At 52.3% G+C, this 26,895-nt stretch overlaps 11 protein-coding genes across 11 annotated transcripts; 5 read left to right on the top strand and 6 right to left on the bottom strand.

Annotated features, from left to right (window-relative positions):
- Nucleotides 1-953: 953 nt before the first annotated feature.
- Nucleotides 954-2,469, bottom strand: N7458_006264 (PCI domain protein; the record flags this gene model as incomplete). Its single annotated transcript, XM_056909646.1, has 2 exons — nt 954-2,071; nt 2,229-2,469. The coding sequence occupies 2 exons, from the start codon at nt 2,467-2,469 to the stop codon at nt 954-956; spliced, it is 1,359 nt and encodes a 452-aa protein (XP_056765350.1).
- A 576-nt stretch (nt 2,470-3,045) lies between these two features.
- N7458_006263 (uncharacterized protein) lies at nt 3,046-3,769 on the bottom strand (the record flags this gene model as incomplete). Its single annotated transcript, XM_056909645.1, has 3 exons — nt 3,046-3,438; nt 3,512-3,588; nt 3,649-3,769. The coding sequence occupies 3 exons, from the start codon at nt 3,767-3,769 to the stop codon at nt 3,046-3,048; spliced, it is 591 nt and encodes a 196-aa protein (XP_056765349.1).
- A 1,195-nt stretch (nt 3,770-4,964) lies between these two features.
- On the top strand, nt 4,965-5,690 carry N7458_006262 (uncharacterized protein; the record flags this gene model as incomplete). Its single annotated transcript, XM_056909644.1, has 1 exon — nt 4,965-5,690. The coding sequence occupies one exon, from the start codon at nt 4,965-4,967 to the stop codon at nt 5,688-5,690; it is 726 nt and encodes a 241-aa protein (XP_056765348.1).
- Nucleotides 5,691-6,023: 333 nt separating this feature from the next.
- Nucleotides 6,024-7,115, bottom strand: N7458_006261 (thioesterase family protein; the record flags this gene model as incomplete). Its single annotated transcript, XM_056909643.1, is given in 3 exon segments — nt 6,024-6,177; nt 6,195-6,939; nt 7,013-7,115. The coding sequence occupies 3 exon segments, from the start codon at nt 7,113-7,115 to the stop codon at nt 6,024-6,026; spliced, it is 1,002 nt and encodes a 333-aa protein (XP_056765347.1).
- Nucleotides 7,116-7,759: 644 nt separating this feature from the next.
- N7458_006260 (uncharacterized protein) lies at nt 7,760-9,043 on the top strand (the record flags this gene model as incomplete). Its single annotated transcript, XM_056909642.1, has 1 exon — nt 7,760-9,043. One exon carries the CDS (start codon nt 7,760-7,762, stop codon nt 9,041-9,043), a length of 1,284 nt encoding a protein of 427 aa, XP_056765346.1.
- A 765-nt stretch (nt 9,044-9,808) lies between these two features.
- N7458_006259 (putative alpha,alpha-trehalose phosphate synthase subunit TPS3) lies at nt 9,809-12,728 on the bottom strand (the record flags this gene model as incomplete). The annotated part of the gene is made up of 3 exons (XM_056909641.1): nt 9,809-9,873; nt 9,928-12,635; nt 12,706-12,728. The coding sequence occupies 3 exons, from the start codon at nt 12,726-12,728 to the stop codon at nt 9,809-9,811; spliced, it is 2,796 nt and encodes a 931-aa protein (XP_056765345.1).
- Nucleotides 12,729-13,232: 504 nt separating this feature from the next.
- On the top strand, nt 13,233-14,586 carry N7458_006258 (Stk19 family serine/threonine-protein kinase; the record flags this gene model as incomplete). The annotated part of the gene is made up of 2 exons (XM_056909640.1): nt 13,233-13,938; nt 13,994-14,586. 2 exons carry the CDS (start codon nt 13,233-13,235, stop codon nt 14,584-14,586), a joined length of 1,299 nt encoding a protein of 432 aa, XP_056765344.1.
- Nucleotides 14,587-14,878: 292 nt separating this feature from the next.
- N7458_006257 (SRPBCC family protein) lies at nt 14,879-15,903 on the top strand (the record flags this gene model as incomplete). Its single annotated transcript, XM_056909639.1, has 2 exons — nt 14,879-15,371; nt 15,446-15,903. 2 exons carry the CDS (start codon nt 14,879-14,881, stop codon nt 15,901-15,903), a joined length of 951 nt encoding a protein of 316 aa, XP_056765343.1.
- Nucleotides 15,904-16,186: 283 nt separating this feature from the next.
- N7458_006256 (uncharacterized protein) lies at nt 16,187-16,961 on the bottom strand (the record flags this gene model as incomplete). Its single annotated transcript, XM_056909638.1, has 3 exons — nt 16,187-16,360; nt 16,645-16,734; nt 16,887-16,961. 3 exons carry the CDS (start codon nt 16,959-16,961, stop codon nt 16,187-16,189), a joined length of 339 nt encoding a protein of 112 aa, XP_056765342.1.
- Nucleotides 16,962-18,307: 1,346 nt separating this feature from the next.
- N7458_006255 (C2H2 zinc finger protein) lies at nt 18,308-20,137 on the bottom strand (the record flags this gene model as incomplete). The annotated part of the gene is made up of 1 exon (XM_056909637.1): nt 18,308-20,137. The coding sequence occupies one exon, from the start codon at nt 20,135-20,137 to the stop codon at nt 18,308-18,310; it is 1,830 nt and encodes a 609-aa protein (XP_056765341.1).
- A 4,812-nt stretch (nt 20,138-24,949) lies between these two features.
- Nucleotides 24,950-26,580, top strand: N7458_006254 (uncharacterized protein; the record flags this gene model as incomplete). The annotated part of the gene is made up of 3 exons (XM_056909636.1): nt 24,950-25,438; nt 25,502-25,969; nt 26,026-26,580. The coding sequence occupies 3 exons, from the start codon at nt 24,950-24,952 to the stop codon at nt 26,578-26,580; spliced, it is 1,512 nt and encodes a 503-aa protein (XP_056765340.1).
- Nucleotides 26,581-26,895: the final 315 nt, after the last annotated feature.

The raw sequence follows: 26,895 nt of genomic DNA, 5'->3' as shown, positions 1-26,895 counted from the left end.
ATTGTTGTAGATATTGTGCTTGTTATTGGTCGGGACATACAGTGACCGCTCTTGTTTGATGTTTTTTTTGAGCTTGGTGTATAGATGAATAGAGTGTCGGTATGATTCGGCGAAATCTTGTTAACACATTTCATTTGCTAAGCGTGTGTACCATAATCAAGTTACTTGAATCGAGTCGAAATGCATGACAAACGGAATCTGCTACCTACGATCAGGGGGTTCCAAGTTGGTATGGTATACAAACCCAGTTCCAGAGATATCGCATACCCCTGACCCAACACAAACTGGACTGTGCCAAGTGGACCAAGACCATACAATGTCCAATGACCTTGATCTACAGGTATTCTACCTCACACCTCAATATCTATCCAATTCGAACTCTACTAGTTATACGCCCTGTATATCTTGCTTCTACGATAGTCTTCCTCAAAGGACGATTAGCACACACCCATTCTACTCCATACTCAAGGAAATCATCTAGAAGTATTGTAATTCTGATCAAAGACCAGGCGATCAAAACAAGTATTCCCGCCGGGAAAACATAACAGAGCAAAGCAGACATGACATGACTCGTGGGGATCCCAATATCAACGGAGGAGAAGGGGGGAGTACCAGTAAATCCATCCCAACAAACTGGCCAAGACAAAAGGGAAAAAAAAGGGGAAGAAATAGAAATGCATGAGGGATAAGAAAAGGGAGAAGGGGGAAAATGGGAAATGGGGGATAGAAAAGACCAGAAGAGAAGCAAAGCACTCAGTAAGTAGTCTTCCCTCTATTAGCGCAAAGAAGGTAAAAAAAAGATTTTTTGTGTTCAGTGAGCCTCTTTTTGGGGTTTGCTTTTCCAGTCCACCGCAGAAAAAAACACCTTTTCCAATGCTGTAGTTCCACAAAAAAGCCCCAACTTTCGTCGTCAAGAATAAAGCAAGGCAGGCGGAGGAGTAGGGAGGGTGTTTTTACTCGGCGACAGGCTCAACCTCGCGGGGCTGCTGGTTGCGCCTCCGGTCGCCGGAGCGGCCCTTCTCGTTCTTGCCCTGAGCAGCAGCCTCCTGGTCGGCGGCAGCCTGGATGCCCTCACGGACGAAGCGCTCACGCTCGGTGCGGATCACGTCCAGCACGCCCTCGAGCGAGCGGCGCCACACCATCAGGCGACCCTGGACCTCAGCCCACTGCTTCTCGCCGAACACGCGGTAAGTAGCGCGGTGAACGAGGAACTCCTGCTTCAGCTGGGAGAGCTTACCCTCGACCAGACCGGCGCGGATGGTGTCAATCACCCACATCTCGATGTCGGAGGCGGGCACGCGCAGGGCAGAGGCGATGGTGGCGTAGGGGAGAGAGCGCGAGGGGGCGGCGGAGGCCAAGGAGGTCAGAGTCAGGAGACGCAACTTGTTCTGCAGGGCCTCGCCGGACTCGGCGAGGACACCGCCGGAGATGGAAGCGAGAGGGTTGGCGGCAACGAATTCCTCGTAGGCATCGAGGGTGTCCGAGGTGAAGATCTCGAGCAGCTCGAAGAGAGTGCTATCGCTGGAGCGGAGCGACTGGACGGCATCGGAGGCAGTCAGGGGAGTAAAATCGAAGACGGTAGGGCGGCGCAGAGCGGAGGCGAGAGCGCGAACAGCCAGCTCGCGAGCAGCGGGCTTGCTGGCATCAGCAGCGGGAATGGTCTGCAGAGCCTGCACAACGTGCGCCTGGGCAAGGTCGTCGTCGCCAGCAGCGGTAGCGGCATCAGCAATGGCCAGGTGCACCTTCTGGGTCTCCTCCTCATCGAGCTCCCAAGCAGCCAACCACGTAGGCAGCTGTTCGGTGAGCTTGGGCTTCAGGGCCTCGAACGCATATCCGGAGCCAGACTGGCGGATGACAGCCACGATAGCCAGGAGGACGTGATACCGGCTGGGATCATTGGCGGACAGAGTGTTGAAGATGGTAGTGAGAATGGAGATGGCCAGAGTCGGGCCGAATTGAGGAGAGGTGGTGATGGGCTTAGCGAGATAGGTGCAGATGCGAGGGAGGAAAACGTCAGCGTCGGACGAGTGGTGGATAAGGTGAACGAGGAGGTTGTAAGAAGGGATGATCTCTGTCGAATTTTTTCAACTCCAAATTAGTTCTTCTGTATCTATTTGAGAAGATTGCTTTCACGGGTTGTCGATATTTCAACGAGATATCTTTTTTTTTTCATCGGTTGTCCGCCGCAGCAATCATCCCCATTCAATTCACGAAATATCCCAACTCACCCTTCTCGGGGGCACCGTTCAGGACGGTAGCAGCCCCCACAAGCTTCTTCAGGACCTCATCGCGCTGCTTGAGGTCAGGCTCGCCCTCGGATTGTTCCTGCTGGCGGATCGGTTCGAGAAGCGGGGCGATCTCGGACTGGAGGCTGCCCTCTTTGCGGAGGGTATCGATGTACTGGGCGAACTCGTCGGAGAGCTCGGAGAAAGAACCCTCAATGAGGAGGGTGTTGGTCGGAGCGGGCATGTTTGGGGAGGGGGTATGTGGTGGGAGGAGAGAGGAGGGGGGAAAGGAAGAGAGAGAGGTTCTTTGATGGTGGAGTCGTATCGATAAGTTGAGAAATTTCAGTGTGTGCCAAAAAGTCTTGGCGAAAGGAGAACGCCAACTGGCCCGCGCCGCAACAACATTTTCGACCATCATCAACTACCCTCCGGTATCAACCAACATTTTCATCCACTTGCTTGAGATCCAAGTTACAGCAGAAATCTACAGATTGGATGGGAAAAAATCACCGAGGATTGGTTGATTAAGACCATAGTCTGCTATGCAATCGCCAATGCAGGCAGATAACTGCAAACTCCGCTAATACACAGGGAAGGACAGGCGCCCGTTTTCTTCATAGATAAGAGGATAACACCAACGCAGGAGGGCATTCAAGAACGGGGAATCAATCATTGAAAAACAGACAAGAGCATCAGCAGGTCATTATCGCGCTGAAAAATAAGAGGATACGAAAACATCTGCACGCGGCATGACATCGCGAACGAAAGCGCCAAGCAAACTCCGAAGGCGATATGGAAACCCGTCGCGGGGGAATCCTTCTTACAGGAACAGACGCACAGCGAGGAACATGGCACCAGCCATGAATCCAGTGGAGTAGCCCTCCAGGCCGGAGAGGGCAGCAGCGGCATTGGTGGTGGTGCTTGCGGCCGCGACCGACGAGGAAGTCTGGCTGGAGCCGGTGGAAGTGGCCATGGCGAGAGTGGAGGATGCCGCACTGGTGGTCGCACTCATGGTGGTGTCCTCCGCGCTGGCATTCTTGCTACCGCAAGTGGCAGCAGCCTTGCAGGCGCGCTGGCCTTCGGCGTCATTGGGGTGAGCGTTGATGCACTGGCCATAGGTCTCCTCGCAGACGTAGAAGGGCACAGTCTCGATGTAGGGCGAGACATCGGGGACACTGCCGTCGGCGCAAATGCAGTTGAACTTCAATGTGCTCTGTGAAGAGAATGTCAGTGTGATTTGAATCTTTGCGACGAGGTCACGGATGTTGCGGAAGTGCAGCACATACGTCTTCGCAGGTGTTTTGCGTGGTGGAGCCATTGCAAATTGATGGGCACTCATTGCGCTGTCCCTGGCACCAGGAGCCTGTTGTCGTTGGATGACCAGTCAGCAATGTCTCTCAGAAGGAGTTTGTTGTCAACGAACTCAGCTGGTCCGGCTTCACCAAGCCGATGTTGAACCCTGCGGGGAAGGTGTAAGTGTAGGTGGTGTTGGCGCCAAACGCAGTGGCTGCCAGGGCAGACATGAGGACCATGGAGGGAAGCATGATGAATATGACTTGAATGTGACTGGACTGGAGTCGAAGCAATACAGAAGAATGGGGTGGTGGAAAAGGAAGAAAGAGGATAGGCAGGTAGTAGCGAGGAGGAAGCCAAGAAGCTAAAAAGAGGTAGTGCAGGAAAACAAAGCCGGGAATGGCAGGCACCGTGCAGCACACCAAATAATAAAATAACAATAATCAGAAGAGGAACGAAATCAATAATACAGTCCATACTAGTCCGACTCCAGACTAAAGGAAGGTGCCAGGGTAACCCGCCAGGGAAAAATCACCTCGTCACCTAGTCACATACCAGCAAAGGCTTCCCAGGCCCGCCGTTCCGGTTTCTGACTGAAATGACTCTCTCTCTCCAAGTCCCAGGCCATCATCTCGCGAGCGCCACAAGTTGAGACCCTGTTGAGCTCGGTCCATGCACCAACCACCGAACTTTGTCTCGCTGCACCAGATCTCGTTTCATTCGCTTAACCCATGCTGAATCCAGTGTCCTGTACCTCATACACTGGCCTCCTCTGCCAAGTCTGTCTTAATTGACTATCTAATCTACCTGTGGGACTCCCTAGTCAAACGACCAATCTCATCGAGTGGTACGAGACTGTCTTCTAGTCTCCCCCCAGGTTATGATCATTACAGGCTCCCTTATCACTCCAATGGCTCATCCCATCACTCCGATTCTTAACGAGGTCAATTTGGCTTCGATGACTTGCAGACCTCCTACATTCCTCACCCAAATTCTTCATCACCAGGAGCACGCCTCCTTGCAGCTGTCATCCTGGATGCATACCCAAGTAAGACCATGTGAGACTATGTAAGACCTTGCTTGTAGCCTAAAACAGGGCCATTATTCCGGGAATCGAGCGCACATGGTCTGTTCATCCATTATCAATGCGTTCGTTTGGGTCCGGCAGTTGATCAACCATGGATTCCGCTGCTATGATTACCTACTCCGTACTCTTTAGGGTGGACCGTTCGCTTGGGCAACGATCCCGACCGTCTATACAATCCACGTGATTAAGGGTCCTGAATCTGCATTACATAATAAGGGTCCATATTACCCGATTAGGAACAACCGAGGTCCCGAGATATTGCCGGCGCAAAAACCCAGCAACAAAGATGCATGACTGTAGAACCTGATCGCTCCTAGTAATTGCATTTCACTCGTTTCAAACCCCCCCAAACAATCACAATGGCCTCCCCAGCCTCCACAGCCTCCACGATCGCCCACTTCCGCAACCACCAATGGGCCAATTCCCTCATCGCCTCAGAAGACTACACCCCGATCCCAACAAACTCGCGCCGTCCCAAACCCAGCGGCGAAGATGGCTTCTTCGGCGCAACTATAGCCACCCCATCAACCATCCCACACGTCCTCACCCTCCAACGCCGCACACTAGACACCCCCCTCTCCCAACCACCCACCTGGCTCCCTGCCACAAAGCAAGATGCCGCCGCACCGGCAACCCCCACGCCCGGCGCCAATCCCGCGGATATCATCATGATCTATGACCTCGGCGGGTCGGGCATCGCGGGCCACCCGTCGACCGTGCATGGGGGCGTCGTCGCAACGCTGATCGACGAGGCGATGTCGCTGGCTGTGGCAGCGCATGCCTCGGTGCGGACGCCTGCGTCTGCGTCTGCGTCTGCGGGCCCGGACGATAAGAATCCTCGCGGGAAGACGTTTACCGTGCAGTTGGATGTGAGGTATAAGAAGCCGGTGACGACGCCGCAACTTTTGGTTGTGAGGGCGAGGGTTGTTGCGCGTGTTGGGAGGAAGTTTTGGGTTAGGGCGCAGGCTGTGCAGGAGGATGAGGCTGGTGCTGGGGGGCATTTGGAGTGGGCGAAGAGGAAGGTGGTTAAGATTGATGCGATGGCTTTTTGGATTGTTACGCCTGAGGGACAGCAGAAGCTGTAAGCTGTGGAGTGGAGATGGGGGTTATGGAACCTGCAATGTAAATATCTCGTGGTGTATAGAATGGGGACGGTTTCGTGTATATATGCGTCTCCAACGGTGACTCGGTACAAATCAAGGGCACTTGAATGGAGTTTTGTCTTTTGAGTATAGATTTGTTCGGCATCTTATTCGCTTGAGGGTAAAGGCGAGTGGAAGGAGTCTTTCTGTATTTAGGCATAGTCTATTCTCATACCTATATTCTCAAGATCTATTCAAAGTGCTATGTACAATCAAAGACAGGCCAGGCCAACCACAAGATCTGAAAAACCTCGTCTGTACCAACCCAAGATCCATCTACAGCTTCTCCATCTTCCTCGACCCAACATTCCGACTCGCACTCACAACAAGTCCAACCTGAGTACTCAACGCAATAACCTCCCCATTCTCATCTAGCACAGTAACATCCAAATCCGTTCGTCCGTCCCGCACAACCTTAGTCACAATCCGACTATACAACCACTCTACCCCTCCTTAGGCAAATGCTTCTTCATATCAATATTCAACGTGACAGTCGGATACCAAAACTTAGCCATATTCTCCGGCACAGGCTCTCCCTTCGCCTTGGCCACCGCCGTCGCAGACATGGTATCGAACCCATCCAGCGCCATGGGGAACATATCAAGCAAATAGACGACCGCCGCATCAGTCCAGCGACCATTCTTGTCGCCGCCAGGCTGGAACCGAGCCCACTGGTCGATGCCCATGGTTCCCGTGCGCTGCTGCTGAGCCTCGCCCCTACCAGGTCCGAAGAGCTCCAACTGTGCGGATGCGCGGCGGAATTCAGGGAAAGGAATATCGAGTTTTACCCATGCGCCGTCTTTGCCTGTGCGCGCCAGAGCGGGGAGATCTATTTTCCCACCAGGAAGGGAGCCTGGTGGCGGGGCGGGGAACGGTTTCCACCCGGTGCTCGCATTGATGCCGACCTCCGCGCTGGGCGGGCTAACGGTGATGTAGCCGGCGACGTTGACGTGCAGTTGATCTGGTTTTTTCTCTGAAGGTTGGAGAAGCTTGATGTGGATTGTGCTCGTTCGCGCGCCGATCTTTACATCTTCGACTTCGAGGGTCGCGGGGCCGGCGGCTGTGCGACGGAGGAAGGAGAGTTGGAGGGAGATTGGGGATGCGGGGGTGTCGTATTGCTTTGGATGGGCGTGGGCGAAGTGTGTCAGGGCGAGATTGTAGAGAACTGCTGTTGTGTAGCCGCCGTGAGGCACTGGGAGGGAGTATGGTTTTAGTTTTTTTGGGGTTTATTCATCATTGGGGGAGAGACACGTGGGCTGGGGTACCGGTTCCAATGCACCATTCTGGGCGGAGATTGGCGCTGTATTTGTTATTGCCGAGTGGAGTGACACGAATAGCGTCCTCAAAGGACGCGTTGAGGCGAGGCATTATGAAGGGGGTTTCGTATGGGGAGGGGGATGAGGTAGAAGGGGATGTTGAAATACGGGGATACTATATAGTTAGTCTCTCCGCATTGCAGCCCTCGGCGAGCCTCGGTTGCCGGTGATTTGTCTGGGGACTGGAACTGCCGACGCCGAGTGAACCGTTATCGGGGGCTTATCGGGGCCTTATCGCGATTATCGTGGTTATCAAGCATCCGAGTAGAGAACGAAGGACATCCATGTGAACAATGAGGTCTCGTTTCATAGATCTTTCCAGTTATTTCAACTCGGCTGTTTCACTATATACAAAGGAGAACTCATGTAAAGAGATATTATAGTAGGCGAGCAAATAATCGAGCGCTCATAAAGTTGGGTCAGTACACAAAGGGATTGCGAACATAAACGTTGAACAAGGGGACCATTAAAGATGAAACATTCAAAGGGATTACGAACAAAGAACCAAACTAGATGCCAATTGCAATCTCCTATAAGCTAGGAGATAACCGGAATACTGCCGCACAATAAAAGTGCAACCATTAGCAGCAACAGTCATGTCAATTCCGAATTCAACACTTGACCTACACCAACATTGTTCCTTACATGCAATCTATATGATCGTCTCGACACTCTGGTTTCCAATCCTCTCCCAGAATGTCTTCTCTTAGAGGCTACCAGCACTGGGCCACACTTGGCCTGATAAATGACGCCCCGGGCCAACAGAAAGTCCTCAACATACTGCGCAACATCCGCACTAACTTTCCAAATCAACTCAACCTGCAATCAGCACCAAGCTGCGATCGACTCAAGAGAGCCATTTCAAGGAGTATCTGGGACATTCCTGGCAAAGTTTTCTCTCTTCATCGGGAGGATGCTGTTGGTGCACTATATGAACTATTCAAACTTTGCTGCATTGACTGGTCCGATACGGGATCTGCGAATACAGAAGAAGGAAGTGGCGGAAGCCAGGAGGATGAAGTTAACCATGAAAATGACAGTTTCTTTATAGGAGGCAAGCTTGAGAATCGTGAGACTCCCTTTGAGAGACTTCCTAATGGCTCCGGCTATGTCTTAGCTACTGTCACCGGCCGTCTTGATACTCACGCTATTGATTTAGTTGAAGAGTACGATAGGCAGAGACAAGTATCTGGGTATACGCATGCTGACTGTAATAGTGGCCATCAATGTATCCCCATGAATACGGAGCCAGTTGAACATAGTCATGAAACAGCACAAAATGAAACTACATCTGTACAGCAAAGGCGCAAAAAGTACGACTGGGACTGGTTCCACTACCAACACACAAATGTGATATTCAACGCCTTCGTGGATATCACCTGGGCCCGGTACCCTCGTTGTCGAGAAACTATAAGGCTGTCGGACATGATGGGGACATCTACAAACACTCACCGCACAATAGCCCCATTTGCCCGTGCCAGACACCAAGACAGAAGTCCAGACGGTGATTGGATTCGACTTGATTCCATTACTCTTTCCAGACTTTGCAAACAACTACAGGTTATCCGATCATTTGATCAAGAACAAGACGCCATTTGGTGGAGCTCGAACCCCTTGAACACGACGAGCCTTGACTCAACGGAGGGTCAGGCCCGGATAGATAACCAGCGTGACCTTACGTGGGCAATATATCGGAGCTTTGATGCCCCTTGGCAAGAGTGGCGGGGTCGGAGGCTTGAGGCAGTGCTGCCCTCGCAGGGCAATTACCCTCGTTTCTCAATAATTATCCGAGATGTTGATGACCTGGTTGATACTTCTGAATCTATAGACACAAGATCACCCACATCCAGTGTTTGTGCGTTATTTGAAGGGCTTGGTGGATCTCGGGAGAGCGTCTGTGGGGATGACCTTGCAGATATACTGTCTGCGATCATTAATGAACCGCTTCGGCCAAACGGCTGGGCTTCGGGCCCATTCTAGTTCTTAATGCAAGGTCTACTAATGACTAGAAGCTCTGTGGGAGATGATGGGTTAGATTATAGACCAATGATAATACCCGGTCCGTATGTTCAAATTAAAGAGATTCTCCATATTGTGAAAGGTCCACGTCCTCGCATGTGTCTCCGTCAATTCTAATGTCATTCTGTAGTAAGAATTCGTGTAAAAGGGCTAAGACAAATTGGACATCTCCAAAAAGTCCAGAGCAGTGGAGAAAGTTTGATTACATTGCCCCAGCCCCCAGTTCTATACTCCTGTAAGTTCCAGCCTGTATATTTACCAACAAACCAGCAAGGAACATGGAAGGAACCCGCATAACTTGGAACAAACCACGCGTCCGGCCGGGCTATGTATAACAGATACCCTGCCTCAAAGGGTGGTGTATCTTCAATTGTGATCGAAACGTTGTCGACCTATCACTGAACTGCATTTGACTCGGAATTCATTTTGCCGATAGACACATTCTATGAAAATATTCCAAGGACTTAAAAAAAAAGCTGCAAATGCACAAGTACAATGGTATTGCTGTGTATGGCTTCCAATGTATGTATCCCAAACTAACCATCTACAGACCCCGAAATAAGAAAAACAGCCCAGAAAAAGTAGAAAAATACATCGATGTATCCGAAAACGCCCGTCGCTCTTAGTCTTCATAGAATCATCTTGTCCGTCTTTTTATATCAAAATATGCCTCGCTGTGTTTTATGAGCCCCAGGTAAACTTTTTCCCATACCACTCTATCAGCGTCTACCGCACAGGTGCAGATGCTTTGTCTGACGGTGCTGCCAATTGCTGCAGGCAGGAGAGAACACCTAGAACACGTTAGTTAAATGTATAGTACGAAGTGATTTTTGAGGACAACTCACCAGTCACTCCCTGAGTCAAGGTAGCCTTGGCTTCAGTACTGCGCGATCCCAAGGTAACGGTCATCGCGTAATCAACAGCCTTGGTCTTCTGCAACTTATTCGCCCACCGGAAGACGGGCTCGTCTTCGCGATTATCGCCAATGATCAACAAAAAGTCCGGTTTGCCAGCGTCCTTCTTCTCGGGATCCTCCAAGCACAATCGCCAGGCCAGCTCTGCCGCAGAAGACTTATTCGTGTTGGATGTCTCGACGATCAGGGCACCCTCGACGGGGATAGCGTGCACGCCCTGATTCTTGCACGCATCATTGATATGGTCTGCACACTCGGCGGCAAGGCGTGCTGCAACGCTGCGGTCTTCGGCTGACCCGTAGTGGAAGACGAGCGAGCAGTGGCGCTCCTCGATCCAGCTGCCCTCCGTACGGTCCTTGAAATAGGACAGGATGTGGGAGACGGATGTCTTCCAGTTCTGGATGTGGTCTTTGTCGGCGAGATGCGTCCATTCGTCTGAGTTGGGCTCGCGCATGAAACACCCATTCTCAGCGATTAAACCCAGGTTATTGACCTGGCGGAAGAGTCGTTCCATCTCCTCGGGCATGCGCGAGCTCATCACATAGACAACGTTGTTGGGATCGTCCGTCAGTTCGGTGAGAGTCGTGATGGCGCGCTGCGGAGTAGTCAGGATAATGCTGCGCGGTGATCCCCATGAGGCAAGGGTGCCTTCGTAGTCGACGATCATGAGTCGCCGCTTCGATTGTCGATACTTTTCAATGAGTCGAGGCACCGACAGTCGTGGCACAGCCATAATCTCCCGAGACGATTGCTCGTTCCAAACTTTTTTGAGTGTCTCGTTGAATGACTTCACCCAGTTAGCAGTCGAGTTTTGCAGCACGGCGCGGTGCAGCTCCTCCCACACCTCCTTGCGCTTTTTCTCGTCTCGCGTCAATGCTGTGTGTATTGCCTCCGAGCATTGCCGGTAGTCCCAGGGGTTTACCAAGAGTGCATGGTTTCCAAAGACGGATGCACTACCAGTGAATTCACTGAGAATAAGGGAACCGTACTTCTTGTCGCCATTGCTGCCATCCTGGCAATACACAAACTCGTGGCTGGTCAAGTTCATGCCCTCACGCAGACTGGTGATCATTAGCGCATCAGCCACCGTGATGAGGGCCAAGTACTGGGGGAACGCCAAGTCTTGCTTGAGGAAAACCAGAGGCTGGTGAGCCAACGTTGAGTGAGTAGAGTTGATGCGCATAGCAATATCAGAGATGGTTGCCTCCAGTTCAGGCTGCTCAGTGGTGCTGGTCGCAACCTGGATCAGAACCACTCTGTCTGCCCATTCTGGATAAGTGTTGAGGAACAACTCATAACTTAAGAGTTTTTGACGAATACCCCGAACCGAGTCGATCTTGTCCCGCGAGACGATCAGTCGCTTGTCATGATACCGTTCGGAGATAGTGTCAACCCATCGCTCGACATCCGCAGCTTTACGGCGCTTATCCCACGACGTCGGATCGATACCAATTGGGAACGTCCCCACATTGATAAAGCGATCTTCCATCTGGATACCTTCATTCGTAGCCTCAACGCACAGAATGCGACTGCAGGTTTGCAAGAAATGTCGGCAATACTCGTCAGTCTGGAAACCAATCAGATTGGCACCTAGGATGCCCTCCAAAAGTTCCTTGCGAGGTGCCAAACACTTGAAAACCTCGGAGGAAGGGAACGCGATATGCAGGAAAAAGCCAATCTGCGCATCCGGCAGCATCTTGCGGAGCATGGCCGGGACGAGCAGCAGGTGATAATCCTGAACCCAGATTGCATCGCCGCGTTTCCAGTTCTTCGCGATGCGCTCTGCAAATGCTTCATTAAGTTTGACGTAGTAGATCCATGAGTGGTCCTCATAGGCCTTGCTCTTCGGATTATCGGGAATCTGGTAGTGGAAGACAGGCCACAGGATGGTCTTGCAGAAGTGGGTGTAGTGACCGTCGAAATCGCCATCGTTGACAAATACCGTCAACGAATTGTACTCATCCTCCAGCCGCTCCGCAATATCATTGCGCGTCCACTCCACCAGCGCATCCGTGGGCATTCCCAGGGTGCCCACCCACATCATGTCCCCCAAATATCCTGATTCCTTGGCTGATCGGACTGCATTGCGCAAGCCGCCATTTCCTTGCTCGGCAGTCTCAATTGTCCATTCCGCCCGGGAGAACGACACCTTGCGATTAACGTTCTGGGGTTTCTTGGCTCCGAGTGGAGGAACCGGCGCAGAGTCAGAAGTTTTTGCTGGCACTGGCTTCTCGTTCGGCGCGACGATGGGATCCTGGTGTTTTAGAATAGACGGAGACGGAGAAATGAGGGTTGGCGCCTTGGGCGGCTGGTTGAGGGAGGTCGTTACGCCCCATGCTGGGGAGTGTGCCTCGCTTTCTGTGAGAAACCGATTCTCTAAGGAAGACGGCGGGAACGGATATCCAGATCGCTCTTTCTCAGCCTTCGCAAGATTGCTGGCAAAAATACGCTCATAGTCGGTGGTTGCGCCCGGCGTGAGGCCTGGTTGCGTTTTGGAGTTGGTCTTTTCAAACAGACTGGCCGCAGCGGTGGGGAGAGGAGGAACGGTGTCGGGCGCCGAATTGGGGAGCGGAGGAGTGGCCTCTGGGGGGCGATCGCGGGGATTGTCGACCCGGAAATTGACCGTGTAAGGAAGAAAGCTATGGGAGAGATCAATGGTTAGAATAATCCAGTGTCTGAGCTGGTGCTGGGGCTTGTTGCATCACTTACAGTGACGCGATGAAGACCGTCATTTTGAGAGATCGGCCTGGTGGGCGGGGCAGGAATGGAAGAGAGAGATACGATAGTGACTGCCAAGGGAGGTAAGGACAGCGAGGGAAGGTCGGCTAAATAGGAGAGAAAGAATGACGAGATCTTGAGAATGCAGGCATTGAACTGGGGAGCTTTGCATCCACGCTGGGCTGGAAAGAGAATCAAAAGAAGATCTAATTTCTCATGGCTACGTCATGTGCAATCAAATCAGGTGGGGTTGTAGCAAGCTTGCTAAAAAAAGAGAGATGCCATGCACTGCGACCCTTTGGGAGTCACTGTTGTCCTGGTAGCAAGCGAGCCAATAGCCAGCTTTCTTCGTTCTTGTTATCAAAGACGAACCAAAAAGATTCTGGGCGAGACCCAAAAGCCCGCAGGGTTCTGGAGCCATCAACGGCAGCGCGTATTGACTCTGACCTGGGCGTACCAGCACCCGCCACTCCCGTGGGTATGGGGATGTTACCATACGGTAATACACATACCCAACTATGCGTGCTTTTCTGCAATTGGCGGAACCTCAACCAGACTTAGACAAATCACCTGACGATGAGGTAATCGTCGATGTTCCATATGGCTGCGACCATCTTTCTGGAGCAGTTAGTTTTCTTGTCCCTTCGTTTGGAACTCCCTTCGCTAGTGACTGTCCCGGTATGACCCTGCGTCTGACCTCCGCTCCAGTCTCCGGTGTCAAGAAACGCAAGTCCACACCTAAGCCTCGCAGTTCCCCCTTTGCCGCTCATGCACGACGCAAACCAAGCTCAGCCGCTGCTAACGCCGTGAAGGCGGCCGATGATCTAGTCGACGATGACCCTCTCCCCGATATAGGTGGATCGCGTTTTATTTCTGAGACTGCAGAGGTCCAGAATGTGGTACAGGCGATCCAGTCCATTCGGACAAGAACGTTCGATGAACTCCCGCAACGCGCGGGCATGAACAGCACTCGCATTGCGGAGGTCTTGAACTTGCGCCGGTCGCTGCCTCCACTTGCCTCTGTTGCACACGTACACACCCTGCTTAATGCGCCGACACAGGTGGAACGGGAGATTGTTGAGCTAGTGCAGACCGGTCGTGTTCGACGACTGATTGTTCCAGGTCGAGGGAGCGATGCGGCCGGATTGGGTGACTGCTTGGTCTTGGCCGAGGACTGGGAGGACATGGTTCGTGGGAGCGCTGTCTTAGATGACGAGCTCAAGGGTAAGTACTCTGTCTCGGGTTTATCAAGGGGGGTATAGGTGTTGACATCTGGCAGAGAGATTCCTAGATATTCTCACGCGCATCGGATCCTCCTCGGCCATTTCGCAAAGCGTCTTCACCCCGGACGAATACCGAGCCTTAGTCGGTGCTGGGTTCCTTGTCTCGTCATCATCCTACACACAAGCATCGTTGAATGTTGCGTCTCTTCCCAATCTACCCCAGGCGGTAGTATCTTCAGCCAGTCGGAGGGGCCCGGCCCACCCTTCTGATACCGACCGAGCTGTGCAAACAGATGCGCAGGCTCGTGCAGCGACTCTATTTTTGTCGTTGCCCAACACCGGGACGTATCTGCGGCTACTCGGTGCCGGTCGTGCTCATTTGCTGGCTCTCCTGCGGCGGTCTGCCTGCAATGAAGCTCCTTTGCAATTGCTCAAGGATCGCTGGGATGGTGCGGTGGAAACCGAGAAAAGTTACCACTTGGCGAAGCGAGCGCGGGGCGAGTTTGCGGGCATTCTACCGGGTCGGACGAAGAAGTGGAAGGAACTGTATGGCATGCAGTTTCGCTGGGTGCTGGAAGAAGCCCTGGGTGCAGGCCTGGTAGAAATCTTTGAAACCGGCAGCGTGGGACCAGGCATCCGATGTCTGTAATGTATATATATATATATGTAGATGGGCGGGGGGATGGAGCTGAGGATGTAGAGCCCAAAATATAGACCACCCGCCCTTTTTAATGACAAATGATAAGCCTCCAGCCGCGCCGAGTTCGACGTGTGCCCCGCTGATAACAGTCTCTCAATCCTGCACGATTCATCCGATAAACAAGCTCCGCCGATCCCTTGGCCATAAGCTTACCCTTCCAAAACAAGACAGCCACATAAGTAACCTCACGTATCCCTCAATACCTTTCGTCACCAATTCTCCTCCTCACCTCATCCCCGCAATGTCCTTAATACAACTCCAACCCCATCCCTTTACCTCCATCCCTACCCACCCCTCCCTCTCCACCGATCCATCTCGCCCAGACCTACACCACTACATCAACACCGCTCTCCACGAAGCTCTCGAACTTCTCGACTCCATCCCGTCCACCTTCACCGCAGACCCCAAACCACGCCCGTCTCCACCATCGCAAGCCAAAGTCAAGCTTCTACGCGGATGGCGCAAGCCCTCCGAGCCACATGCCAGCAACCAGGGCAGAGCAAAAGACAAATCTGAGTTTTGGGTCAGTCGGCAAAGCGAGCACGTCGATGAGGCGTCTAAGGGGACCGCGTCATGGCGTGAGTTCGAGGCAGGATTGAGATCGGAGCATGCCGAGCATGAGATGGAGTATACGCCGAGCGTTTCTGCGGTGGAGAGATTGTTGGAGTGGGCGCCAGCGGAGATTGGGGAGGTGGAGGTGGATGGGATCATGTTTAGGGGTTTGAGTATGGAAGGTTAGTTACGAACATTCTGAGGACTAGGTTTGATATTCCCCCCTATTCGATCATGATGCTAACAAGTGTCCTAGTGAATCTGATAACTCATACTTTCCACCCATCCGCCTTGATAGCGCCGCGCAGCTTTATCTCCCTGACCATCTCCGCTGCATACGACAGCCAGCCCCAAGAAGAGCACTCTTCCTCCCGACAGGGCTTCCTGACCGTTCAAATACCCCTACACCCAGCAGCATCGTCCACCCCGCAAGCCCTGCACCAGAAAATCTCCGCGTCTGTGCCAAAGCGCGCGATCTTCGCCAACTACGCTAGCATTGAGCGCGTGGAGCTTCTACCAGCAGCCAGTCCCACGGGCCAGCCTTCCATCGAGAAGTCCCGTATTAAATGGACGATGGCAACTACTTCTGATGCTGGAGGCTCGATTCCGCAGTGGGTCCAGCGGAGTTGGGCGCTGGGCGGAGTGCCGCGTGCTGTGGTTGCGGATGTGGGGTTGTTTATTGGGTGGACGATGCGGCGGAGGCAGGCTGCTTAGATTAATGTCAGAGAACTGGAGGCATACTTCTGTCAATCAGATGGCGAGCCCATTCAGCTAAAGAATTGAGCTTCTTCTCTTGACAGATCTCTGGATGAGATACCGATATTCCCCTAACAATATCCGAAAATCCATATCCTAACATGGCATAATACAACATACTCCTCAGTCAAGTCACCCCTCCAACCTTAATACCTTCCAGTCCAGCAGATAACAGATATTAAAACCAACCCTTCACGTTACATCCTATCCCGCCTCTCCCACCCCCAAATCCAGCCAACACTCACTGCGAGAAAATAGAATAAGCATGCAGCGCAGCGGACAATCCTACTGACACAGTATTATCCTTCACCCCCGTCTTAGCATACCACGCCGAACTAGCCCAGAGAATGGCATTCGCAATACAGGCCAGCGCCTTGTTCAAGGGATCCTGCAGCGCGGCGGGGTTATTGGACCACTGGTAGTGGAGGATAGCTAGACATAGACGGTTTGGTTAGAAAGGACTTGGGAATCGGGTTATACCGCGGTAGATGCCCGGCGTAATGTTTTCATCCAATGGATATATAAGGTGGGATAACGTACCAGTCATAAACAGGAATGCGCTTCCCTAAAACCACGAAAACGAACACGGACACGCGTTAGTAACAATCTAACCATCCCCATCTGCGAAGACAATGCTAGCGGAGATTCAAGCTCAAGCTTCATGTCCAACTCAGCATCCCTTCGAAAGAATTGTCATACCTGGAACCACCCCAAAGTCCCACAAGCCCACGGCCTAGACCCCTTGATATTCTTAAACCCCTTATCAGCAGTCCACTGTCTGCCCTGGACCTAAAGTGCCGCACGAAACCGCATCAGTAATACTCCCACACAGATATACATCGCACTGAACCCCAAGCCACGAGAAACCTCCCAAGTCGAGTACCTGACCTGGGCACTACTTGTGCGCTATTCAATGCAGAGAGAAGTAAATGTAAACGCACCGTATGCCCAATCGACAAAACGAGAAAGGTCAAAGCCGAAGCTTGGAGGGATCTAGACGGGGCGATCGAGGACATTGTTTGGATTGAATCAAGCAAGTGGCGCGCAGTATAATAGGTGTAGATAAGTTGACTGTGGGAGAAGAGAAAAGTTCCGTTTCTGCAGGGTTTTATTAAGGGGGTGCGGGGATCGGTGCCTATAAGTAGGATAAAGGATGAAGGATGAAGGGTCCGCGTAGTTTTAGGTGTCATGAATGGGTCTAGGAGACGGGGAAGAGGCCTCGGTTCGATTATTGGGCCGTGGTGGAGACGCCGAGGTTTGGGGTGGGGAGAGTGACACATGGGGTTGATGATGGGCGTAACTATTGGTGTTAAGCTTAGTCAATTATGCTATTGTGAGAACGAAGAAGAGATGAGGGCATTGGATAGGCGTGGATTTGGGCGATGAATATTTAATGTTATATGCACAAAGCTTGTTCTAGCTTACTAGATACAGGGTACTGTACAAGAACAGTGTAGAAGTGCAGGAGTCATTCAAGCATAGGGTATATTATCACTACCTAATTTGGAATAGCTCAACAGAAGAGGGAGGAGGAGGACAAGAAAGATATAGAGCGCAAAGGGTAAGAAAAAAAAGTAACTCCATCTCAGCCATTCCATGCATCACTCGAATGCAATCGTGGGCCACCAAAGCACGCAAATAGGGGGAGAAGCAAAGGGAATAGAGTAAAAAAAAATAGAAACACAAGGGGATGGCCAGGTAACCAGGACTCCAATCTACCTTAGATATCATGATCCAAACCATGAATCAAATAATCACTAACCAGCAGATCAAATCATCAGCGGGAATGGAGCAGACCTGGTCCCGGTTACCACGGCCATAGACATGGATTAAATTGACAGCCCGACCGCGGATCTGAGGATTGGGTATGTCTCTGTCGCAATACATCCAGTTTTGGTACGCCGAACTCCGTCAGCTGACCCAAAAAGAGAAGACAAGCAAGGAGAATGAAGAAAATAAGCACATCATGTTTGAAATCAACACCCGCAGCTTGGAGTTGACCCCAATATTCAATGGCAACGGGGCTAGACAAATTGAAAGACGGAAACCAAGCGCGATACCAAGGCTGAACAAAAAGATATCAAGTACCTCTTGGACCATCATCACAGAAAAATTAGTGCAATAAACAGAAGAAAAAAAAAGGAGAACACCACCAGCGCCGGTGAGTGTCGGGAGTGTGATCGTGGAAGGAGGCATCAAAAGACGGATTGTCCGTGTAGTGGAAAGATAATCAGACGGTATCAACAGAGTAGGAGAAAGGAGGTCGAGACTCGGTTCGACGACTGAACCGATGGATGGAACAAAGATGTATCTTCATATCGTACACACCAAGAACAGAACAGCACAACGCGGCGCGGGCTTATCATCGCGGACCGGGGTTGGTCTGATTTACCTCGACCGGCACGGGAGCAGCTGGCGCATTCGTCGATGCAATGTGCGCGCGCAGAGCTGCCACTTCGGTGCGCATGCTTGTCAACTCCTTATGCATGTCGTGCACATATGCCCAAAGCTTCTCGATATCACCGCCCGTGGACTCTGCGCCATCAAATCCGACTTTGGGCGCCGGGAACCCGTAGCTACCGGAGTGGCTGTGCGAGCTAGGTGTGTGCTTGGCGGTGGTTTGGGGGTCGAACCGTGTCTGTGGAGAGCTGATGACGGGTGGAGGCAGATGCACCCCGGCTTGAGGTGGTGGAAGACCGATGGCTGGCGGGGCGTGGTTGGGCGCGGAGGACTGGCTGGTTCGGGCGTATGGCTGCGGGTGCGGTAGCGACTGGGCCAGTCCTGGGGAGTGAGTTGTGTGTGGGGCCTGTGCATTGGGGTCGTGTTGTGATAGAGTATTCGGAGAGAGCGGCCTCGGGCTGTCGCTGACGGTCGAGGGTGGGAAAATGGAGGTCCCCGACGAGTGCCCTGCGGGCGGGAAGGTGTGGTTGGTGGGCTGTGCGGCCGCTGCCGGTGATGTACCCGAGCCACCTTGTGTGCCTGCAGGTAGAGGAAGACTCGAACGGTACGCGGCGATCGGCGGATAAGTGCTGGGTTGGCGAGCAGCGTGAGGAGAATCAGATGGACCCAGTTGATCAGTCTCGTGCCGGCGGATATTAGGAAGATTGAGCCGTCGCTCATCTTCCTCGTCCATGCGCTCCGGCTCCATATAGACTACTCCATCCATTCCGTCATCTGGATGTTGACCGTCGACATAATCATCTTCTGGATGGAAACTTCCCATGCTTGCTCGCCGACCAGCGCATCCGCCTTGACCCTTGTTGTGTCGCGCGAGTGCGTCACCACGAGCAAATCGTCGCCCGCATTTGGGACAGGTGTGTGGGCGTTCGCCAGTGTGCAGCTTAGTGTGTCGCTTCAAGTCATGGAGTCGGCGAAAGCGGGACTGGCAGGTTTGGCAAACGAACGGCTTTTCTTGACTGTGGGTGAGAAGATGGCTCTTGAGATTGTGTTGCCTAGTAAACTCGGTTGCGCAGTAGGGGCAGCGGTGTTTTTTCGCAGAAGGGGAGCGAGGACCGCCTCTGTTGTAACCGGAGGTAGGCAAACTCAGTCCTCGACGAGGGTCGTTGATTCCACCGGTGGGCATGGGATACGAAAAGGCTTTGTTGCTATCTTGGTCGATCTCTGTGTCCTCTCGCGGGCGAGATCGGTTTCCACCTTGCATGGACTCGTCAATGGGACCTGGACTGGCGACCGTGGATGTATGCATTAAAGAGCCCTGATTGTGATCTGCTGATCCGTACGGATCCGATGATGTATCGTTCGGGTGTGGGTCGACCTGCATCTGCTCTGGAGAGGCATGGACTGAGGGCTCGTGGATTGACGGAGCAGGCGATTTCTCGCTGGCCCCCAAGGCTTCGCGAGCCACCTGTGAGCTGTTTCGTTCAGCTTCTCTAACTTGGTCGACCGGCCGATCCGCCGGCACTGCCGCGGAACTCGCCATATGAGAGGATTGTGATCGCGAGACGTGCAAGCCAGCGCTGGCGATAGAGCTCAGGTTGGATTCTTGTTTGCCCGGTGGTTTGAGAAAAGCGATGGACTCTGGGCTCGCGATGGAAGCGGTGGTGCCGGTAATGGAATTGGAGATGGTGATGGGCTCGTTATTCGTGTGCATCAACGCCGCCATGGAGGTGGAAGGATTCGCGCCAGCCTGCAGCGGTGGACGAACCAAGGCAACGGCTATTTCCGAGGTCATGTTAGAATCACGGGGATGAAGAATCGACGGAGACGCTGGGGAAGGCTGGGAAGAAGGGTATGACCGACTTCACCCACAGGCTATATTGATTGAGGAGGGAAAGAGGCGACGTGCAAGTCGACCGTCGACGAGGAGGGGGGAAACAACAGGCAGAGCCAGGCAGGAGTAGCCTTGAAGGCGAAGTCCAGGGCGTGTGGGGCGTTTCCTTTCTCACCTGGAAACCGAGTGTGGCGCAAGCTGACGAGGTTTGGTTTCAGCTTTGCACTTGTGTAGGCCTAGTGACGATCCACCCGGAATGTCCCAAGGGAGGGCCTTTTGGCCAGGGCGTTACAATAGCAATTGGGAGGGGAACGTTGGAATTGACGAGATTGGTCAAGGGTGTCAATGGAACCGGGCCATGAGGCGTGGGAAGTTTGGAACCGTGGCGGGTGTTGCAGGCGCAGGAACAAGACGAGGTGTGTATGCCTGATGGGCCAGGTATGAGTCGGTATAGTAGGTATAGCAGGTATAGTACGCGTATGGCCAGTATAGCCAGGGACGAAATATGATTGATTGCACGTTGAGTTTCCGGAGTGGAATCTGTCAGTTCAAGGAGATGGTACAGTGCAAGAGGAGAAATGACAGAATGGCCAGCTCGAACGCCCCGAGGAGAACGCAGTGAAAGGCAGCGAGCGACAGAAACAAGAAACCGGGCAACGGGGGAAATGGTGGATTGGCGCTGGGGAACTTGGTATGGGGCGATACATCAATACGGAGTTTGGATGGAGTACAGATACTATACCTCTTGTAACTATGATGGTGCTCATCGAGTACCAAAGTGAACCATAATGTTATACATACAGATGTACATGTACATAGTGAATGTGTGATGGATTATCACAGGGTTGCTACTGTACTGCGGTCTCTACGAGCACTAAGCAAGTCCAGTGATAGAAAGACAATCCAGGCGGATGTATTCTTCCGTATGCGTGCTCCGTATCGTTACATACCAGTCGGCCACGGTCGAGGCTCTTCAATGAACCCTGACCCGGGGACGGAGGAGGGTAAAGTACTGGATACTTCCTTATCTCAGAGTCTATCCGTAGTGAGTGATGTATCTTCTACCTAGCTTAAGATTGAGGCTGTGTAGCCCGCTAACGCGTGTGGCTGCGCGTGGGTCCAACACGAGGCACTTCTCCTCTTCTTCCCGTCCACTAAGGGTTGGAAACCCCTCCAGACTCGTAGTCCGGGTGTAATGCGGCTGATAGGGGGAAAGAAGAGGAGTTCACATCAGGAGCGTCACAATCCTCCAGGATGTCTTCTGCAATCCCAGTTCCAGTGACGTAGGACCACGATGAAGTCATCTGACAAAATGGTGGCAACCGAGGCCTCAACACCTGGGCAGCCACTTGGAATGAATCTTAGCCTTGTAACCCAGAAGGTCCAGCCTATCATACCTATCTGGATGCAGCGGTCCGGCAGATCGTTTAGTGCGGTGGTTCGTTCATCACACGCTTCGCTACACTTCTCTATACAGTGGACTAGTCTATATCCTCCTCTTCTCCGTGGACCATGCTGTAATTTTGATTTGATTTTGACGGTACCTCGACTACTAGTGGAACAATGCTACACTTGACCCAGTGAACAGCTCACCCTTCAATCAGCCAGGCTTGCAAAGGGGGTTGACGCCTCGTTTCGTGAAGCGCCCTGACAGGCGCCCCCCCCCGAGGCGATCAAGAGCCCACACGAACTGCAGCCCCATTTCTCTGGCTGTGCTAAGGCTAACGGGCAACGGCAGGAGATTGAAGTGACAAGTCAATACTGCAGGGCCCGAAGGGTTGTAAGACTGTTGCATGGCTGTGCACCTTGCATCTCATCAATCTCATTGGACTGATCACTTTAAAGGGCGGGGGAGCTGGCCCGCCTAGCACAGACACACGACTCACATCTATGCGCTAAGACCGGTTATATATGGACTCGCGCAAGTACGACTGGAGAGTGGACAGGAACAGTGCAGTACAGTTCTACAGTAGGCCAGGCAAGTGTAGAGGATCTTCTATAGCCCTTTATATAGAGGCTCTTCTCAGTTCTTTTCCTTCTCTACTTCCATCTAGGAGATCCACTGGAACTGGAGCATGACAGTTTCGGATGACATGCGGTGTAGCGTGTTACTGTGTGTTGGATTCTTCTTCCCGAATGGATCCGGTTCTATTTTTAAGCGTTCAGCATGAGATCTATTCTATATTCAGGGCCCCCCACATTTCCATGTCTATCCGTGAGTAAGACAACGGATCTAGATTGGGGATTCCGAGACTTTTGGTGGACTAGATTGATAACAGAAGTGGATCCCGTGAAATGACGTTGATGACATGCTGGGCGTGATGCCTACCTAGGGAGGTGCGAATCCCACCGCTTCGTCCTACACTTTAGTTATCTTAAGCCGTATTATAGAAGGTTGGCCAAACTTGAGGACCATCGGTCAGAAGTGATGACACGGTGCGGAAATAGGTCCGCCATAGCCTTTAACTCAGCTCATGGTGCCATGAAAGTATAGTTAAGTGGTCGTTGGCATCTATAAGTTCCTAGTAATCGAATCCAAGCCTTTGGCTCTAAATGACCCCTATGGCAGTGCAAAGTTCCCCACTATGTCGCTCTCAGCCCTCAGTCTTATAGATATCTGATACTACCGTCTGTGCAGGTGTTCAAAGTCTTGTGATACTAATGGGTGTCTGCCTTTACAATTTCACGACTAACTGTACTGAAACTCTTCAGCGCAGACTCTCAATAACTGAATGAAGGGCTTCACATTTAAATCAGGCTAAAAATCAGATATGGTAAAATCCAGGTCTTTCTTTTCATTGTATCATGTTGCAATGGGCCGCTTTACACGATGATGTATTGGGTAAAGGATGCGGCTGTTGTCTTTTGGTCAAGCTGAGCGACAATAATCTCTGAAGAGTTCATCCCAGGTTTCTCGCAATCTGGCTCATGTTTAAAGTGACTTGGGAATTCGATTCATCGAGGTAAAGCGAGTATATGGGTGACAGTGGGAGTAGTGTTTCTTTGAACAATCTGCGAATCAGCCTGTGGGGGATGAAGACTTACCCTGGAAGCATAAGCCTTAAAGTGGAATACTGTTCTGAGTGAGGATTCCGTTTTTAGAGGCTGAGATAGTCATATTGTTGATATGAAGAGTGTTAGTTAGAGCGGGGCATATGAAAACTTACTTTGGAAGCAAAAGCTTTGCATTGGAATATACTGTTCTGGGTGAGTAACATTCCATTTTTAGAGCCTGAGATGGTTATGTTATTGACATGAACAGTAATAGAGCGTCTGCTAACTAGATGTTGCGTGCTTACTTATCGCCATCCATGAAGCCATTTGAAGAAAGGCCTCGGACATCTCCCAATCCAATCAATCTATACATATATGCAGACACCATTTGGGGTTGATTCTTCGAAACAAGTCCGTTTAGGTAGATCATCGAGGTTATCTAGTATCTGTGAGTAATTGAGGTAGACACATCCTGATCCTAATGTGATATCGATCCTCAATGATACGGAATCAACAAGCTTCAACCGCAGGTTTGGAGCTTGTTTGTGATTTTAGCCTCTTGTGGATCAAACCCTGGAAGAGTGTCAAGAGCCATCAATGTCGGATGAATGCAACTATCACTCGATAGAATATCTCCAACTGCGAACCTCTTCGGGCAAATGTTAGTGCTGGCATTTGAATTGTCATCACGCCACCAGTTCTACAATTATACTCTTGGATGTGGTTGTAAACATGCCAACTCGCACTCCCCAGACTCATCACATTAACCTCCTCTGGACAAAATTAGTCCCTCATGGTTCTAGTCGAGTCGAGATGCCAGGAAGAATTCTGAAGCCGCCACGGGGTAAAAGGCAAGGTCTCGGTGCTTATTTCCCTTGTGTGACTGGCACGTCTTGGTGATTTTCTTACGCTCGTCCCGGTTGGCTGGTATTTTTGTCTCCTCCGCCTGTGCAACCCCTCCTCACTTCAACTTTTCCAACCTCTGGCACTATTTGGCAATTGCACCTTCCCCCAAAAAGGGTCGAAGCGGTTCTGAAGACCCTGTCATTGGCCAGTCGATCGACGGATTAGCGCCGGCCGAGGTGATGGGGCATGCATCGAGAGGAGCGACGGGGCCAACGGGGTCACTGAGACCAGCTTACTGGCCAGGGGCTCCACTGTGACAAGCTCGACCGATCACTCCGCTCAGCCAGTCACACCCAGCAACGGGCGGCCTGTGAAGGTGTGAGCCTGCGTCCTGCATCCTCGCCGAGCACCGCCTCTCCAATCATGACCCCAGTTGGCCCTGCGCAGTCGTGCCCTTGGCGCTTACTTGGGAATCGCTCGAGTGATGACCAGCCATGGGCTGCAGCTCTGCCCCTCTCGGTCATCGAGGGAGAGAAGCCGAACAACCCAGTGTGATTGATATTCAGAGCACACCCAGTGGCCATCCTCTCCTTCCCCAAAATGTCTTTCTCTTCCTGAGCATCTCCGTCGCTTCGCCTGGCTTCTTGTCTATTGTTAACTTGTCTATATATCCGTGGACGCAGGTTTCGCACACGGTATATAACCCAAGGGCGATCTGATCAGCGTGTTGATACCACTTGTCAGCCGTTGTCCCCTCCACGCAGGTGTCTCCGCAGCAGCCAATTTGACTCAGCTCTGCACCCGGAAGCGAGTCGCCTTTATAACCCCCGTGAAGCGTGTTCTTCATTCGGGATCCCTTCAAGAGCTGGTTCTCTTGACTGCATTGTTTTCCCTGTTTTCCCCGTTCCATTGTACATCGCATCTTTGCTTTCAATGTCGAACGCCAGCGATTCTCCTCGAACAGACCAGCCCGTCATTCCCGTCGACCTGACTCGATCTTCTTATCATAGCGGAATGGGTGACCTGCCGCTACCACAACCGCATACAACGCAGCAGACCCGCAGCTCATCCGAGAGCGGCGACGCCTCGCTGAAGAGCCCTCGCACAGCTCGATTCGCCGAAGCCACAGCCGTGCACTCGCCAATCGAGTCGTCGAGCCGCTCGCCCTTCGCTGATCCCCCGCAAAGGCAGTCCGGCGGCGTTGGCGATGTTGGATTCGGCTATGTAGCCGCCAACGACCCTGCACAGCATGCCGACGACACGCGGCCCCCGATCACGCCTGCCCTCGCCTCGCCGCTGAGGAGTGGGCTGAGGGTGCCTAACACCGCGAAGTCGTTGAACCCGCTCAGCCCGACGTTCCGAGAGGAGTATATTCTGGAGAAGCAGGAGAAGGAAGCGGAGAAACAGAATGCTCGCGACTTGGTAAGGAAATCTCTCATACAATATGCAGCGATGCCTGAACGCACCATGCTTATACCAATATAGCGAATCAAACTTCGAGTCCGCATCGCGAAGATTTTCCTCCGCGGTGTCAACTTCTCATGCAGTCTGATCGTGCTGTCCCTACTAGCTACGACGCTGACCATCTTCAACGCCACTAAGAGCATTCCCACACGCAACAGTCTGCCCGCCTGGGCAGAGGGTACCAACCCTTGGGCCCAGTACCTGCTACTGGGATTGGCTTGTTTCTCTTTGTTTGCGTGCTTGTTTGTCTTCTGGGGCTACTGGAAAGGTGGCCACCGTCGCGCTGAAAAGGTCACCGTCTACTATACCACATTCTCGATCTGTTTCTTCTTCTTCAGCTTCATTATGTGGATTGTCGGTGCGGCCATTTACCAGCACTCCAAGTCTTCTGGCAGTGGAAAGGACATGTGGGGATGGTCCTGCGCACAGAATACCCGCGAGGAGGTCTTTTCTAACACGGTCGACTACGCACTTCTTTGCCGTCTTCAGGTTCGTTCATACTTCCACAATTTCTGTTATCCGCGTCAAATTCTAACATCTTGCAGGACTGGGGCCTCGTCTGCGCCATCATCGAAGTCGTCATCGAAGTTCTTGTCCTGCTCATCTACGGCGTCGTTGCTTACCGTGTCTGGTCTAAGCGCCGCCTCATGAAGAGCATGGATACTCGCGACAAGGCCCGCTCTGATTTGTACCTCACTCAGCTGCGTCTGCATTCCGCCCCCAACACCCCAGGTTTCCCCGGCTTCGCAAGCTACCCGCCCAAGTCGCCGTATGGCATCTCGGTAGACCCATACTCCGCCGCCGAGAAGGGTCAAGCCGAGCCGACACCGACGCAGTACGCATCACCGCGCTCCCCAACGAGAGAAATCCCCTCGTTCCAGCTCCAGGCTCCACCCATCCGCGTCCAACAGGCTTCACCTCAAGCGCAACAGGAGGGCTTTGCGGCGCCCGCGGCGCCCAGGTCTCCCCCTCCACCGCTCACGAACGAGCCTCAACATATAGGCGCGGCTCCCGGTGAGGCAGACTACGGCGCTGTGCCTATCCCGGGCGCTTACACGAGTCCCATGATGCCTGAATTCCCGGCCGCGGTGCACAAATAAGTCCCCTTTACTGCCGGGCCTTTTTGAGAACCTAGCTCTAAACCAGAAAATCCGTTGCAAAAAAAAAGTAAAAAAATCTTGAAAATATGTTGTTGTGCCGATTCGGATGAAAATTTTGAACATACACCTGTATCCTGAGGACGTTTAATCCTTGACTAATTATGTGTTCTTGGTCGCTTGGGCCTGTGGTCCTGACTGAGACTTGATATGTACAGCGGGCGTGTTGGAGTTTGGGGATAGTACAGGTACCTTATACCTACTGGAGGGATTATGAATCTGATTTTTCTTTTTTGGTTGCTCGCCAAATCGGAATCT

Source organism: Penicillium daleae, assembly GCF_028827525.1.
Source record: "Penicillium daleae strain IBT 16125 chromosome Unknown utg000006l_segment0_segment0, whole genome shotgun sequence".
NCBI classification, from domain to species: domain Eukaryota; kingdom Fungi; phylum Ascomycota; class Eurotiomycetes; order Eurotiales; family Aspergillaceae; genus Penicillium; species Penicillium daleae.
This window is presented reverse-complemented; position numbering and strand designations above follow the sequence as displayed.